The sequence below is a fragment of the Girardinichthys multiradiatus genome, chromosome 12 (genome assembly GCF_021462225.1).
Source record: "Girardinichthys multiradiatus isolate DD_20200921_A chromosome 12, DD_fGirMul_XY1, whole genome shotgun sequence".
In the NCBI taxonomy this organism is placed as follows: Eukaryota; Metazoa; Chordata; class Actinopteri; order Cyprinodontiformes; family Goodeidae; genus Girardinichthys; species Girardinichthys multiradiatus.
The window spans coordinates 41,301,702-41,316,520 of NC_061805.1; the positions used below are offsets into that span (position 1 = coordinate 41,301,702).

The 14,819-nt window shown below is 39.0% G+C and overlaps 1 protein-coding gene across 3 annotated transcripts in view; it reads right to left on the reverse strand.

Annotated features, from left to right (window-relative positions):
- The window catches only part of LOC124878506 (rabphilin-3A-like), a 30,022-nt gene that overhangs the window by 3,468 nt on the left and 11,735 nt on the right, over positions 1–14,819 (reverse strand). The window contains exons 3-19 of one of the 3 annotated variants that reach the window (XM_047382484.1): positions 10,463–10,552; positions 10,329–10,340; positions 8,237–8,362; positions 7,948–8,077; positions 7,759–7,842; positions 7,475–7,643; positions 7,353–7,397; positions 5,415–5,597; positions 4,212–4,379; positions 1,820–1,899; positions 1,601–1,675; positions 1,061–1,170; positions 849–975; positions 696–752; positions 439–593; positions 261–342; positions 51–147 (exon numbers count right to left, since the gene is read on the reverse strand). In XM_047382484.1, the coding sequence (XP_047238440.1) occupies positions 51–147; positions 261–342; positions 439–593; positions 696–752; positions 849–975; positions 1,061–1,170; positions 1,601–1,675; positions 1,820–1,899; positions 4,212–4,379; positions 5,415–5,597; positions 7,353–7,397; positions 7,475–7,643; positions 7,759–7,842; positions 7,948–8,077; positions 8,237–8,362; positions 10,329–10,340; positions 10,463–10,536 (1,774 nt within the window). In that variant the 5' untranslated portion in view covers positions 10,537–10,552. The remainder of the gene's footprint in view (positions 1–50; positions 148–260; positions 343–438; positions 594–695; positions 753–848; positions 976–1,060; positions 1,171–1,600; positions 1,676–1,819; positions 1,900–4,211; positions 4,380–5,414; positions 5,598–7,352; positions 7,398–7,474; positions 7,644–7,758; positions 7,843–7,947; positions 8,078–8,236; positions 8,363–10,328; positions 10,341–10,462; positions 10,553–14,819) is intronic. The other 2 variants (XM_047382485.1, XM_047382486.1) reach the window with 2 other exon arrangements.

Sequence of the window (14,819 nt, forward strand, 5' to 3'; positions counted from 1 at the left end):
GGCAGCATTAATACTTTTGCAAGCTGCTTTAAGATAGATCAAATATTTACCTATGTAATCGTTGGACTTCCCAATGTCATAATCCCACACAGAGATGTCTAATATCTTCTTTGCCAGTTCACTGTGTTTGATGTCAAAGCTAAATTCCTAAAATATGATCCAGACATTAAAACATTTCTTAAGATTTTACAAACTGGCATGGATTTCATCACTTGATAAGCATAATCAGCTCAGAACATTTAGTTTAATTTCTTTCTAACCTCATTAAACTCTGGGTTTAAAGTCCTCTTCTTGATTTGTGTTTTGCACTTGCCCTTCTTCCCCATGTCAGGTTTCAGGCATCTGCAAATTACACATATGCACAACGTAATTTATGCCTTTACTGGAGTCACCTGATTACAGTGCAAAATTATATTTTTCTCCACTGGCTCAACCTACATTTTGACATATGGGTCAGAGTAACCATTAGCATCCATGGCAGCCAAGTGAACGCAGCGTACGACCCCCACGATGAGGCGATTCTGCTGGGTGTTATACATGAGGGACATCAGAATGCGACCACGTTCCTCTGCCTCCGTGCCCTCTTTCCCTGGCTGAGAAACAGCATGCATAGTCGAACAGGACTGATTATTAACATTTGCACGAACCCCTGAAGTAATCTGTCATGTTTAGACATGCTTTCAAGCTATCATTGCCTCATCTTCGTAGAGTGCCATCCCTCTAGCTGCTCCTGCTGTCGCAGTCCTCTTTGTCTGTGTTGAGAAACAAGATCACAAGGGACCAATAAATGATTCAAACAAGCAGAACAAAGTCTTTGCTTCATTTTTTTTTTTAACTGCCTTACTCACAGGCACAACCCTCTCTAAACAGACGTTGAAGTTCTTCTTCTGATTCATCTTCAGCTTCTTCAGCGCTACCCGGGTTTCGCCAATAAACTCATTGTGCCCAAACTTGTCTTCATCACAGACAGACAGTCTGAAGAAATGAATAAAGTATGAAAATTAACAGAGGATATTGCTGCTCAAGTGGTCGGAGTGTCTGTGCGAGGTCAGTCACTCACCTGAGGGTTTTACGTTGCATGTCCTCATCTGTCAGGCCGTGATAGGTGAGCGTTTCATTCCACGCAGGGTTGCGGGTGTTTCTCAGGGTCTTTGTACGCAGCTTGTTTGACTGGTGATGATTGTGAAAAGCAAATAGCATTTTTTTAAACAGATCGTATCAATTCCAAGTTTGGTTTTTGTTACATTCAAACCACCACAAGGTGTCAGGCTTGAGCTATCACTGATAGTTCCCATTAAAGCAAACAGGTCTAAAACCCACCCTTAATTAATGCATAGCAGGATATTAAAGTTATATATATTTGAAAAGAAATACAGGAATACCACACATTTTTCAGAAAAATTCCACAATTTTGTACTCAAATTAAATTTTTTTTTTGTCCAGTTTTAAAGTAAAATTGTTGAAGTTGTTGACAATTTTTTTGGATAGATGATTGGATGGGTAAAATATTTAAACAATGGGATGGGGTAAAAATATTTTACAGAATACTTAAATCAAATTCCAGACTTCCCAGGTCCAAAGGAACCCTGAAAATGTTTACCTTACTAGCCCCAGGCAGCAGATGAAGCTTCACATAAGGATCTGCAAGCCCATTGGAGTCCATGGGCTTCAGTCCCTGAAGAGAAACAAATCATTTTGCTCATGAGATCACAAGTAGTACAGAGCAATTTAGCTAAAGGGCCATTCAGGAGCTTTTCAGCATAAACCACTTGACTAAAATGGCCCCTTCGTGAGTGAGAATGAAGCCAACAAACATTACCTTTGCTTTGAGAATGCTACAGTGGAGGCTGTTGCTTTCCTGATCATAGAAGAGGCCAAACTCAAGAGAGCCCAGAGTTGCTGAAAGAGACCCAGACCAGTCATAGCATTAAACTAAAAGGAAACAGCAAGTCTGCTCATGGGTAATTAAAAGTATAAATATCTTGTGTAAAAAAATAACTTTTATCTTGTGAATTATAGGGGGAAATAAGCCAAAAAAGTCATGACCTTTACTAAACAATTAAAAATAGTTTATAGGGTTCTATTTACTCCTTCAGGAACATATAACTTAACTTAAAATTCTCTGTGAAAATAATTGCATGTATATTTACTACCAGTCAACAGTTTGGACACATCTTCCTATTTAATGGTTTGTCTCTGCAAGACTTGTGTTTGTGGTAAATACTGTGTGCAGAAATGCTTCAATTAAAAGTGCAAACACACACTATGGTGGGAATGGTAAACGTTTAGTGAGTTGCTGAAAAAGCCTTTATATGAGGAAGCTCAGTTTTATAACTTTGATCTTTGTGTAGGATATTGTGAATATAAACACACAAATTCTCTCTTGCCATGGCATTATGTTATTATAAGGTCTACTTTTATAACCATGACCCATAGATTAGGTTTTTAAAGCTTCCCTTTCTAATTGGTGCTCACAGCTCCAAACTGCACGAATAGGGAGGTTGCTGAAATACCAAAGGAAGCTGGTAGTTTTTCAGGATGCAGTTGAAATGAAAATCACACTTGTCATTCTGCCAAAGAAAAACCCTGGCATCATATTTACTGGAGAGGAAAGAGGAGGAAAAAGTTGGTTTTATGAAGCTTATAATATAATTTTACAGTTGTCATAATGTGATTCATAAGCCTATTTTAAACTTTAGAGAATTGGTGTGATCATCTCAGCCTTATTAGGAAAAAACACAGATTTTGGATATTGTGTGCATTGCTTCTTCTGACAGCAATCGCCAAGATATGTTGAAATTAATTTAATTGCACTCACTCTTTAGCTTTACAGCTTCACAGATTCCCTAATGTTTTTCCACCCCCACAGCAGGGTAAAAACTGGTGGTTGAGGCTCAGAAACCTCCTTTATTCATAGCCAAATATTACATACTGGTGCAGATGTGATACCCATGTTGACAGCATTGTGATAGGATGGCTAAAAAGCCAACAGGGGAAAACCAGTATGCCAAATATTAAAGGGGCAGTAGTTTCATGCTTGCCTTTACACTAAAATTAGGTTTTCTAAATTATATCCAATGATGATCCAATGATCAAACAATCTTGGAGATTCTAGAAACCTTAACGCTGTGTGAAGAGGGCCTTGTAATGTGAATAACTGTCTAAAACATATTTATGGTCCAATTTACAAGTTGGCAGAAAATAATAGATCATCCATGTTGGTTACAGTAATGAATGTGCAACTTTGTTTGGACAAAACTTCATAGTATTCCAATTGATATTGTTGTAACCAAGTGACTGACTCATTGAAGACTCAGGCAAGGACTGCCATCTAAACACCAATCGTACCAAGCACAATCACCTCATTCTTCAGAAATATATTTATTAAAATACAATTAAAAAAGAAAACCCAGCGAACAACCTTAATAAGTGCATATATTACATTGTTGTAATACCAGCATAATTCATCGTCTGTTACTACACATCATGTATATTACTTTTATTATTTTATATTAACCAAAACATTTATACCTCCAGTATTTACAAGGGCCACAGAATCCAGTCATCACCTCAGGACCTAAGTATGTAAACTATCCCATCTCTTCAGAGATTAGGTCCATAAAATTATTGCTATTTCTGCCATGTCCCTTCTTTACACCAGGGAAGGGATCCAACTCCAGGGAATTTATAGACTGATAGCTTGTTGAATCCAAAATTCTTTGCACAGCTCCAAAAACCTGGACCTAAATAAAAATAAATTAAACACAACTCCTCTGAGAGAGAATAGAGTATTTTCGTGGTTTCAGGCTAAAACCATGGATGGCTTAGCACCATTCTCTTTCATTAAAATAGAGTTTATGGAAAATGTCTGAATAATTTATAAATCGTCGTTGATTTAGTTATCATCGTTCTCCTTGGCTTTAGTTCTCTCACATTGTGACTAAATATTGTGTCATAATTTCCTATTAGCTTTTTAGGAGGAAAAATAAAGATATTATTAAAAGACAGAAGCTCATAATGAATATTGTGGAAATGGTGCCAGATTAAGGACATCAGCAGGTGATACCTTTGCTCAGAGGACAGATGTTACAATAAAGAAATCTTTTATTCACATGTAACAAAGCCCTAATGTCATCTGGGCAGAAAATGAAACTAAACTAGACACATCTGCCACCTTGCTGTATGAAAAGAGGAGCAGATGGCGTACTCACTGGCTTCATCAGAGTCATAGTCATTGGCCTCCTCCTCCTCATCAGCCGAGGGAGGTTGCTGTCGGGGTGGGGTTGTGCTATAGGCAGTGGGCTGCCTCCTGTCCTCTCTTACAGCAGGAGGTGCTCTCTGCTCTGAAGCATAAGCACCTACATCTCCTGCCATTGGACCTACAAATACATTCAGTAAAATGACATCTCAGCTGAAACAGGTTAGTAACTGGCTCTTTCTACAGTGCCTTGCAAAAGTATCAAATCCCACATTTTGTCAGGTTGTAACCACACACTTTAGGATTGTCCTGAATATAGCTCCAACCATCCCCTCACCAACTCCTACCAGTTTTCCTGTCCCTTCTGTAGGAAGGAATCCCAAGAGCATGATGCTGCCACCACCATGTTTAACCAGGGTAATATGCAGTGTTAAGTTCTCCATGACACATAGCATTTTGCATGCAGGCCAGAAAGTTTAACTTTGGTCTCATCTGACCAGAACATTTTGTTCAATGTGTTTGATGAGTCCTTTACATCACTTGTTTTTTTTTTTTTTTGGCACTAGTGGCCTTTATTTTTTGACAGTAGGCAGACAGGAAAGAGGGGTAGAGAGAGGGGGAGACATTCGGCAAATGTCGGCGGGTCCAGGACTCGAACCAGGGACGGCCACTTCAAGGACTGTAGCCTCTGTATATGGATGTGCGCTTAACCCCTACACCATCAGCGCCGCGCCCCCTTTACATCACTTGTGGTAAACTGCAAAAAGACTTCATATGGCTGTCTTTCAACAATGCTTTCTTCTTGCTTTTCTTCTCTAAAGACTATATTTTTGGAGTGCACAACAAATAGTTGTCCTGTCAATACATATCACACCTGAGCTGTTGGTCTCAGCAGCTGCAGTTACAACAGGCTTTTTTCCTGCTTCTCCTATTAATGCTCTACTTTCCTGTCCTGTCAGTTTAGGTAGATGACCATGTCTTGGTAGGTTTGCAGTTGTGCCAGGTTCAAATGGTTGAAATATTGTTGTGTAGTCTAACACTACTTTAAACTTCTCCACAACTTCATCCCTGACTTGTCTGGTGGGTTCTATGTATTTATCACAAAAAATCCTAGTTAAAAACAATGAAGTTTGTGGTTTTTATGTGGCAAAATGTAGAATTTGAAGGCCTGAATACTTTTGCAAGACACTATATAGAGAACTGCGCTGCTTCTCACCCTGCTGGGACATGGTGGCTGAAGCAACAAGTTGTGCCCTGGAGCTGTGTACAGGCACCATCTTTTTCATCACCACTGGACTGCCCTGACCCGCTTCTTCAGGGCCAACCCCACCGGCAGCCATACGCATTGCTGGTTTAGGGGCCACAGGTGGGTAACCAGCACGAACCAGTGTCTGTGCACCTAAATGTAAACATAACCAAGTGAAACAGAGAGATTCCCAAAATGCACAGTCACTCCACCTTATGCCTCTGCTGCAGCACAATCTGTAATTTTGCCACGTCTTCCTGGGGATTTTATTGCTGCAGGTTTTTCGTTGCAAAGGGGCTGACCTACATACACAACACCAAGGGGGGGCATCCAAAGCCTCAAGGAGCAGCTTGCAAGAGTAAACACTGTTGTTAAAGGGGTAGATCATACTACACAGGTAGATCCCACTGAGACTGAAATTAAGCTGTTTGACCCATCAGGTCAGCACCACATGGAGAATTGTTCCATATCCCAGCATGCAACACCTGACTGGCTAATTGACTTCATCCCTGTCGGCAGCAACAGTGGGTGGTACTGCCACCTTTGGGAATCAGAAAAAAAGGTTGGACTATGGAAACAAAGCATTGTGAAATGGGGTTAAATGATAGAACTAACTGCACTGAAGAGGTGGTGCAAAAAAAACAAATTCATTGTCGAACTTGTAAATAAAATAAGACATAACACCTTATGTTGATCTCTTTTGGTTTCTAAATAAATTTGATGTTCATTTATTTTGGTTGACGGGCACTTAGCAGTATAGGTTGAAACAGTAAACGGATAGTGTAAAATAATTCTGTCTATATGAAATTCCCTGTTTCAGACAGAAAAACAATACTTTCCCTGTGTGTGTTTGCTCCCTGAATACATGAGCTGACAATGACTCAGCACCTGTTAAAATAAAAGTGACAAACTGTGCAGCCACTTTTTTACCTTTCTCAGTGAAACCAAGCAAGCATACTTTCAGTTCAGTTTTTAACAGACATCTCTATATCTTATTTTATTTAACACAGTGCTTCATTTTTGGTTACCTTGTCGTTAATTCTAATTGCAAAGCAACACATCTGTTTGAGCAAACTGAAAATCTGCAAGTGATGGCAGGCGTTTTTTGATATGGAAAATGTGGCTCATCGCCCAGGGAAGCAGAGCTCAGAGAGTGCCACAAGCACACAGTGATTTTTATATTGCTTATATGCAGTCATCTGGGAATGTGAAAATGTTTCTTTAGAGAGCAGGTGGATTATGAAACTGATGTTGTTATTTGATTCACAATTTCCCATTTGGTGGGCTATTTCACTGTCAGTGAACCTGAACTACATTTGCTGATCATTAGTTCAAAATATATAAGGCTTAGGTAAAAAGATATTCTTAAAAAAAAACCTGGGGGTTTAATGTGACACAGTTACTTGTCCAGGGTGCCCTTAGTCCAACAAACACCACTGTTTGAAAGAACCTAAAGAGTTTTGATTATTGGTGAAGCTTCTCCTCTATCAAACAGCAGTGGCGCTGAGGCAAAAGTGTCATCAAGGGAACAAAAAGCTTTTTCCTCAAGTGAAAACGTAAATTACAGAATTGTAGTAAAATGCTACAATAGAACAGAGTGTGTACAGTAAGATCAAACATGTAGAAAAGGGAAGTTTTCAGCTGCTTTCACCCACTTTCACTGTGTTATATACAAGCATAGCTTGTTTGGTTGATGAAATGTTTTCACTGGGATTTCATCCGGCTGTGACTCTATGGAAATGTTATTGGAGGTTACTTCAGTTTACAGCCTGATGTCAAAATAATAATAAATATTCTTTACATATTGTAGTTTTTTTTAATAATGGTAACATGTAAGGCTTTTCCAGTCATACTCTAAGCATGTAAATGAGTATTATATGAGAAAGACAAAGAAATAAAAATACTTGCCTGACACTTGCTCCTCAGCGGCTGAAGCCTGTCTGTGATTGGGACCTAAGAGATAAATATTAAAAATCCTTTCTCATAAATGGTCTTTTGATAAGCAAATCAGTGCCTGAAGAGGCCTTTACCTGGTGGTTTTGGTTGAGTGTCTGCCTCCCTAGGCTCAGATGCTGTTGGCTTCTGAGGCTCTGCTGCTTCCTGAGGAGCTGTCTCCTTCGGTTTGGTCAACGGCATGGGTGACGGGAGGAACTGCTTCGGAAAACCTTTGAAGAACCAGGCCCCGGACCTCTTCCATACCTGAGAAGACCTTGATGTTAGATCTCACATGAGAAGAATCAAAACATTATGTGATGTCAAAAACTCTGTTTCTTTTTTATAATTTTATTTGTTTTTCCCAGCTTCCAGCTCTTACCTCTCGTTGTTCTCTGCAGATCTTGCACAGCCACACAGGGCGAGGTCGACTGCCACACTGCGTGCCACACTTTGTGCACATGTTCTACACACAAGAAGAAACCTAGATGACAACTGCTTGGTTTTTTGTATTGCTATCCCAAACATTTCAGCAGAGGAGTTGGTGATTTGTATCTTTTATAATTGCTACCTTTTTGCAGTCCTCACACACAACGGAGCAGACCCCAGGTGAGCCCAGCTGCTCCCCACACAGCAAGCAGCGAGAAACTCCATCCCCGCACACAGTCTTCTTCATGTCATCTAGGCGGTTTATCAGGCGCCTGCAGCATCACACAGTTAAGTCTTACTCACAATGCCACTGGTAATTACTCCAAGTTCAAAATTAAGAAACTCATTTGTCTCAACATTAGCTTTTTTAAAACTTTGCACCAGTCAAAAAAAAAAAAAAAACCCTAAATGCTTGTTTAAGCAACTCTCACCCAATTCTCTCCTCCTCCATGGCCTCCATTTTCTCAGCACGGGCAATCACATTGTTTATAATCTCCTTCTCTTCATCTGTTAAGTCCGGACCAGGACCAGAGCCCGACTGCGTTGTCCAATTCCCCCTGTTGGCCAAATAAAATCTTAGGTCTACTTCAGTTTAAAGATGTGTAAAAAGCCTTAAAACAAACTCACTTGTCCTTGAGTTTATTGAAAAATCAAACCTTTATTTTGAGTACATGTATTGAGTGGGGAAGTCCCACATTGAGAAATAAACTAAACGAAGTGAATGGTGCACACTGCTGTTAATATCTTGCACAACCTTCTTTTGGCAATAGTACAGCACTGAGTCTTTAACATTTAACATCTATAACATTTCATAATGCTGGAGCATACTGAGAGAGAGAACTTTGACCAATTTCTCAAGATCGTTCATGGTCCTGGGTCCTCTCTCATACTTTCTTTAATTCACCTCACCCATATATAGATTATCTGTATGGTTGAGGTGTGAGTGAGAAGGACTTGGAAGTTGTTTTTGTGCTGGTGAACTATATCTATGTTGATTTTTAAAAGCTTGTGAAAATAGCTTTTGTGTACAAGCTTGGAACTGTGTGCTTTGGTCAGAAGAAATTAATGGTGAGCTTTATATCTGTTTTTTGTTGTATTTAGTGACGTCCCTGATCATCCTGTTCACTGGGCTAAGTGTCAGTTAAAATTTGGGTTCTTATCAAGCCTTTTTTGTTACACTTCCAGTTGTTTTAAAATTTTTTATTATTGCTCTGACTGTAGATACGAGTACAGGCAAGTCCCTATTTTCTTAGAGACATTTCCTAACTTCTGAATATCAACACATACCTGACTTAGTTGAATGACATTTTATCTGATCTTTCCCATTTTGACCAGTGGCCATGAGAAATGGGCGATTGATTCACCTCTGATTTATACCCCTGGGATACAGGAACAATGTAAAGAAAGTAGGTTTTTTTTTTTTTTTTGATTTATGCTAAGCCTTTCCAGATATAAATAACAGTATGCTTTATAGCAAAATAACATAAATGACATTAAATAAAATAAAATTGACAAGCTTAAATAAATAAATGCCTGCCTAAGCAGATAAGTTCTAAGTTGCTTCTTGAACAAGTCTAACGAGTCCCGTGAATGTAGATGAAAGGGCAAAGAGCTGCTGGGGCATGGGGGCAAGGACTGCAGAGACTGCAAAAGTCAATAAAACAGGTTCTGATCAGTCAACCTCAAGGTCCTGGTGGTGACATAATGTTGGAGAATGTATGATGTATAATGGTGTATCACAATGCAGCACATTCAAATTCAAATTCAGAACCTGAAACTGTATTCTGAGTGGATCAAGAAGCCTGGCAGCTGCATTTTGGACAAACTGCAGATAATTTTATTGTCTGAGCGAAATACAACAAAAGCATGAATAACCATCCCAATCAATCAAACTTTATTTTTTGTAGAAAACATTTTATACATCCAAGTGTAACACAAGGGATTTACATAGAATAACAGACATAAATACATTTAAACCACTAAAACACACATATTAGAAATGATCGAACTAAATTAATAAACAAGACTAAACAAAAAGTTATAAATAACCAAATAAAATTAATAAATCTCAGCCTTGGATATAAATACACTGAGTTTACCAATTCTATAGAGTCCCAGGTTCCTAATTCAAAGCTCGTAGACACATTGAAAAACTTCAAAAAGTTAAAAAAACAGACAAAATTGCACCAGTTACAATTATTTTATTGTTAGGGGTGCCAGTAAGAGTGAGTTTGTTCAAAGCAATTGTTGTTTTAATGTGTAGTTTTGCCTTTCTGAATATATTTAAATTAATGGTAAGAACCACTGTAATAAACGGATAATTAATTTCAAGGATTTCAACACATCTTTTCATGGATTGTCAATAAGTGCAGAGGGTGCTCTATTCACAAACTAACCTCTCACATGATATATTTGAAAAAAGCAAACAAAATGAATGACTGAAAATGCCTTTACAGCTGTTTAAAAAAACATACACAGTGGAAACATGCAATGCACACAGAAAACAGGAGTTTCTCTACTTACTGCTCTTTATCACTGTGCCACAGACCACACGGCAGAAACAGATGCAGGTGAAACAAAGCATGACACAGTTAAACATGATGCAGGCAACTCAAGAGGCGATACAAAGACATAAATACTCTGACAAGTAAGATTACCTTGGACGCATGCTCCTCTGCCTGTCGTTAGACACCCAGCGACCCGAGCCGCCGCTCATCACTGTGTCGGTCATGCTGCACGATAGCAGTCTGCAAAAAGAAGGGCACAAAAAAAGATATACAGGTCTGCACTCAGCAGAGGTAATCTCCATTTGGAACATAAACAATACTTTCCTCCACGTCTTTGCAGCATAAGTTTTACTATCGTCTCAGACTGCTTTCTGATACAAAAAGGCCTTTTCATTCCTCACTCCAGATGAGACTGTGATGGAGTCATAAAAGGTAGCTAATGATGACCACAGCTGATTCAAATAAACAACAATAATAAAATAGCAAGAAATCAAGTGTTATTTTCAGAAAAGGTCTGCTTGTCGTCTGTAAATTTGCACATCAAGAATGAAAGACATCGCAGCTTTCAGTGGGAGCACATGCACAATTCCTCAAGCCAAATTCAGTGCCTAATTAGTACCATCTCATCCTGCCAAGCCTGTTTCAGCAAATTAATTCCACAGAAATAGAGGACTTGAGCCAAGAGACAAAAGAAAAAATAAACCCAGAAGTTGGTTATCTTGGGCTTGCTATTCACAGCGATCCCAAAACATGCTTACATGTATGTATGCATGGTAGAGGTAGTTTTTCTAACAGAGGCAGACAGCTGTGCATATTGCAAATGGATCTTTTAACGGTGCATTAGTAACCAGAGAAGAAAAACGCTGAAGAGAGTGGTGTTGGTCAAAATTTATATGCTTTGTGTAAGGGTTGTGGAGATACAGTGGAGCAAATTAGGGTGGTGTGGTCAATTAATTGAGCAGCTGTAATTGAAACACCAAGTATTGCTACCAGTTTGAGAGTGTACACATATGACAGAAAGACAGTAGGAGTGACTTAATTGTACTATTATACAGTCTGAATGACTTAAGAGAGTGATTAATCTTTTCCGATAGTTATATTTGGTAACTCCTCTAATTTATTTATTTTTCCAGGAAGAAATATGGATCTGAAGGTGAGCACTGATGCTGGAGAAGGTGGATGACGGTCACCCCTTCCAACGTAATTGTTGCTGGAGTATTTAAACTATAAATTAGAGAATATGATGCTACAGCTGTTTGATTTGGCTGCAAGAACAGGCTGGGCAGAGTGATAATGATTACAGCAGGAGACAGTGAGTGCTCTGTGCATTTGATACACCAGCACTGTAATTCAATCTCAGAGCGATGAAGTGAGGATGATATCAAGACATCAACAGAAAATATGGCAAGTCTGCTGCATGTGCACAAGTGCCTCCAGTGAAAAGCTGCCTGAAGTCTCTGCTAGACAGTATGCAGAGGGAGGCTGAGGTCGAAAGGTGCCCTGAGGGGAAATACTGACACTCAAAGAAGACCAGCAGACTCCAAACAAGATCAACCTGATAAATTCAAAGCCTCTGTTGAGCTTCAGATATAGGGAACTATGATGTCATTAGCTGTGGAGACTGCTCTTTTTACAGTGCCGGTGAAAAGTTTACCTACAGTCGCCATGAACAAACATGTCTTTTTTTAATATGGGGCTTTTAATGGTGCATTGAAAACATTGGGTGTAAATCAACAATAAATAACTTTCAAAAACAAGAATTGGACGGGAGAAACTGGTTCTGAATGGATGTTTAACCACTTTCAACATATAAAATGGTAGGGTGAATATAAACTGGTAGTTTTCCTGGCACAGAAACATGATTTCAATCACACTCCACTATTTGTGTAGGGTTAAGGTTAGATTCATTCCCTGATCTCATTTTTTCTCTGCTTTATCCATTCCAAAACATAGTTGAATGTGTTTGAGATCATTTTTCACTGGAAACACCCAACTATGTACAAGATTTTTTGCCACCTGACTATTGTCAACCCTAACTATAGGGTAATTGGTCAGGATGTTAAAGAGCAACACAGAAATCCCCAGGGTTCAAGCTTATAATTAACGGGAAGATGCTGTTACACCAGTGTCACTGTCCATAGTAAAGTGAGTTAAACATCAACATGGAGCAAGAAGGTACCAACACTGAAAAAAGTGCCTGCTCCAAAATTGACACCTTCAAGCTGTACTGAAAACTGCAGCTGCCTACATGGGAATCACAGATGTCTTCTGAAAAAGGTTTCATTGTCAGACACTTTACAAATACTGAGTTATTAGGCCTCTATGACAAGAAGATTGTGAGGAGTCAAGATGAAGCTTTTAAACCGTCACACTGACGGGCTGTTCTGCTCCCAGTGGTACTGGTGCAATGAAAAAAATGGATGTAATATCTAAAAATGAAGATTACCTCTTAATTCTTCCCCACATTAAATCAACAACTAGATGGTCAAAACCTGGATGAAACTTGGTGTTCCAACAAGAAAATGATTCTAAACATACATCATGAGCTCCATCATATTAAATATTTATGGAACATGCTTTAAAGCCTAGAAATCAACCAATTTCAAGGACCTCTACTAATTCTGATAAGAACAATGGTCGAATATCCAGCCAGAATGGTGTCTTAATAGCTTTTTGATGGCTACAAAAAGTATGTAGTTTCTCTGTAATGGAAATTAACCCAAATGCTAGTGGTGGTGTATGTACATATTTAAGCCTTTGAGCAGAATTTTTAACCAGTGCGGATTAGAGTAAATCAGCAAAACCCTAATTCAGATTTTTAAATAACACCGCAAATAGCATAACATCTGCAAAATAACATGACAAGAATGAAACAGCAAAGAATATCTAATGATGACAAAAGTAGAAAATCCATTGGGTTCTCTCCTCCTAATCTTTATGGGACAGTAAAATCCAAAACCGAACTATGGAAAAAGTGCAAAAGAGGAAAAAACAAAGTTGTGCCACCATCTCCCTCCTAAAGCTGTCTGTATTATGCAACATAATGCAAGGCAACATACCTTTCGACTTCTAATCTGTCGTTTGTCAGCCTCTGGGGCCCACAGATAAGTAGCTAATTAGATGTGCTATCAATAGACACTGGGTGGGGGCTTTTCCCTCCAGGGCTGCTACTGCTGCAGTCAACAGTGAAACAGTAATCATCTGGGATTCATTGACTTTCGATTTTTCATAATGGTATAGAGTTTGTTTATTGTCTGAGGTACCTGTACTAAATTTTGGAAAGTTCTGTTTATCTTCATATTATGGTTCTTTGTAACTATGTTCTGTATTGTTCTTTTGTTTCCAATCTGGACTTGTTTTTCTCAGTCTGTATTTCCATCTACTGTCATTGTGTAAAGCTTAGTTTCACTTGTTTTTTTATTGTTTTTCATCTGCCTTTTTCTAAGCCTCAGTCAGCTGTTCTTATCCTCCTCTGTACAATCTGTGACTCACTAAGTATTTTTTTCCATTTTTGCCACCAGTATCCTGACAGATCACACATTATTCCGACCATCCTGTAGTACATTAAAAACTCTCAAGAGTGGTCCTTCTTCATCTGGCAAAATGAATGATCCCACTTTTGTATAATGCGATTGTCTTGGGTAAAGACAGATGGGCGAATCCATTTAGAGTTAGCTTGAGGTCTCTGGTGGCTCGTTGATGTTTCTGCATCAGAGAAGTGGACTTTCCAGTCCTGTTAGCATGGAGAGGACAGTCGAAAATCTCTGAATGCCTGTAACACCCCCATCTCAAGGAGCTATAATTGTCAGATATGATGCTTCAGGTAGAAAGGTACTACTCAGGATGCATTGTTTTAAAACCAATTATAATAGATTCTGCTGTCATATAGGACCTCGTTATTCTTCAGGTATGACATCACTGCAGCCCTCAGACTCTGTCTCCTGAGCTACCGAGACCATAAATGCAGCTAATCTGCATCATCTGTGATCCTGACTTAGTGTTATAGTCATCTTGTACGTGTTTTCTGTCTAACAGATGACTCAGTCAGTTGATGGATTCCTCTCTGGAAAGCAGCTTATATTTTCCTATGATTTCCCTTATTTTAGAAGTGTTTTAGACAGTGTTTTTTCATGATCCAAGCAGATGTGTCTATTTGGACAGTGGTACCCAACACCTGTGCAATGAACTCAAAATACAAATCAGCATCTGGAAGTCACAGATCATATGCGGGATGACAACATGAAATGCCACTAAGACACAAATGACTCAAGACAGTCTTCCCTGCATGTGGACCCATTCAGCGATAGGTGTGTCTCCAGAAAGTTTTATAGGGGGTGGCAACAGGACCCCACAAATAATCTTGGGGTAGCACAGCAAAACAAAAAACCAAAAGCAGAATTTCAGGGGGTTTTGTTTGGTATGTTGCTATAGCTAAACACAAGTCAATTTGGACAAAGAAAATGCTTGATTTCTTTTAGGATTTTTTAAGCAACATAATATCAATTTA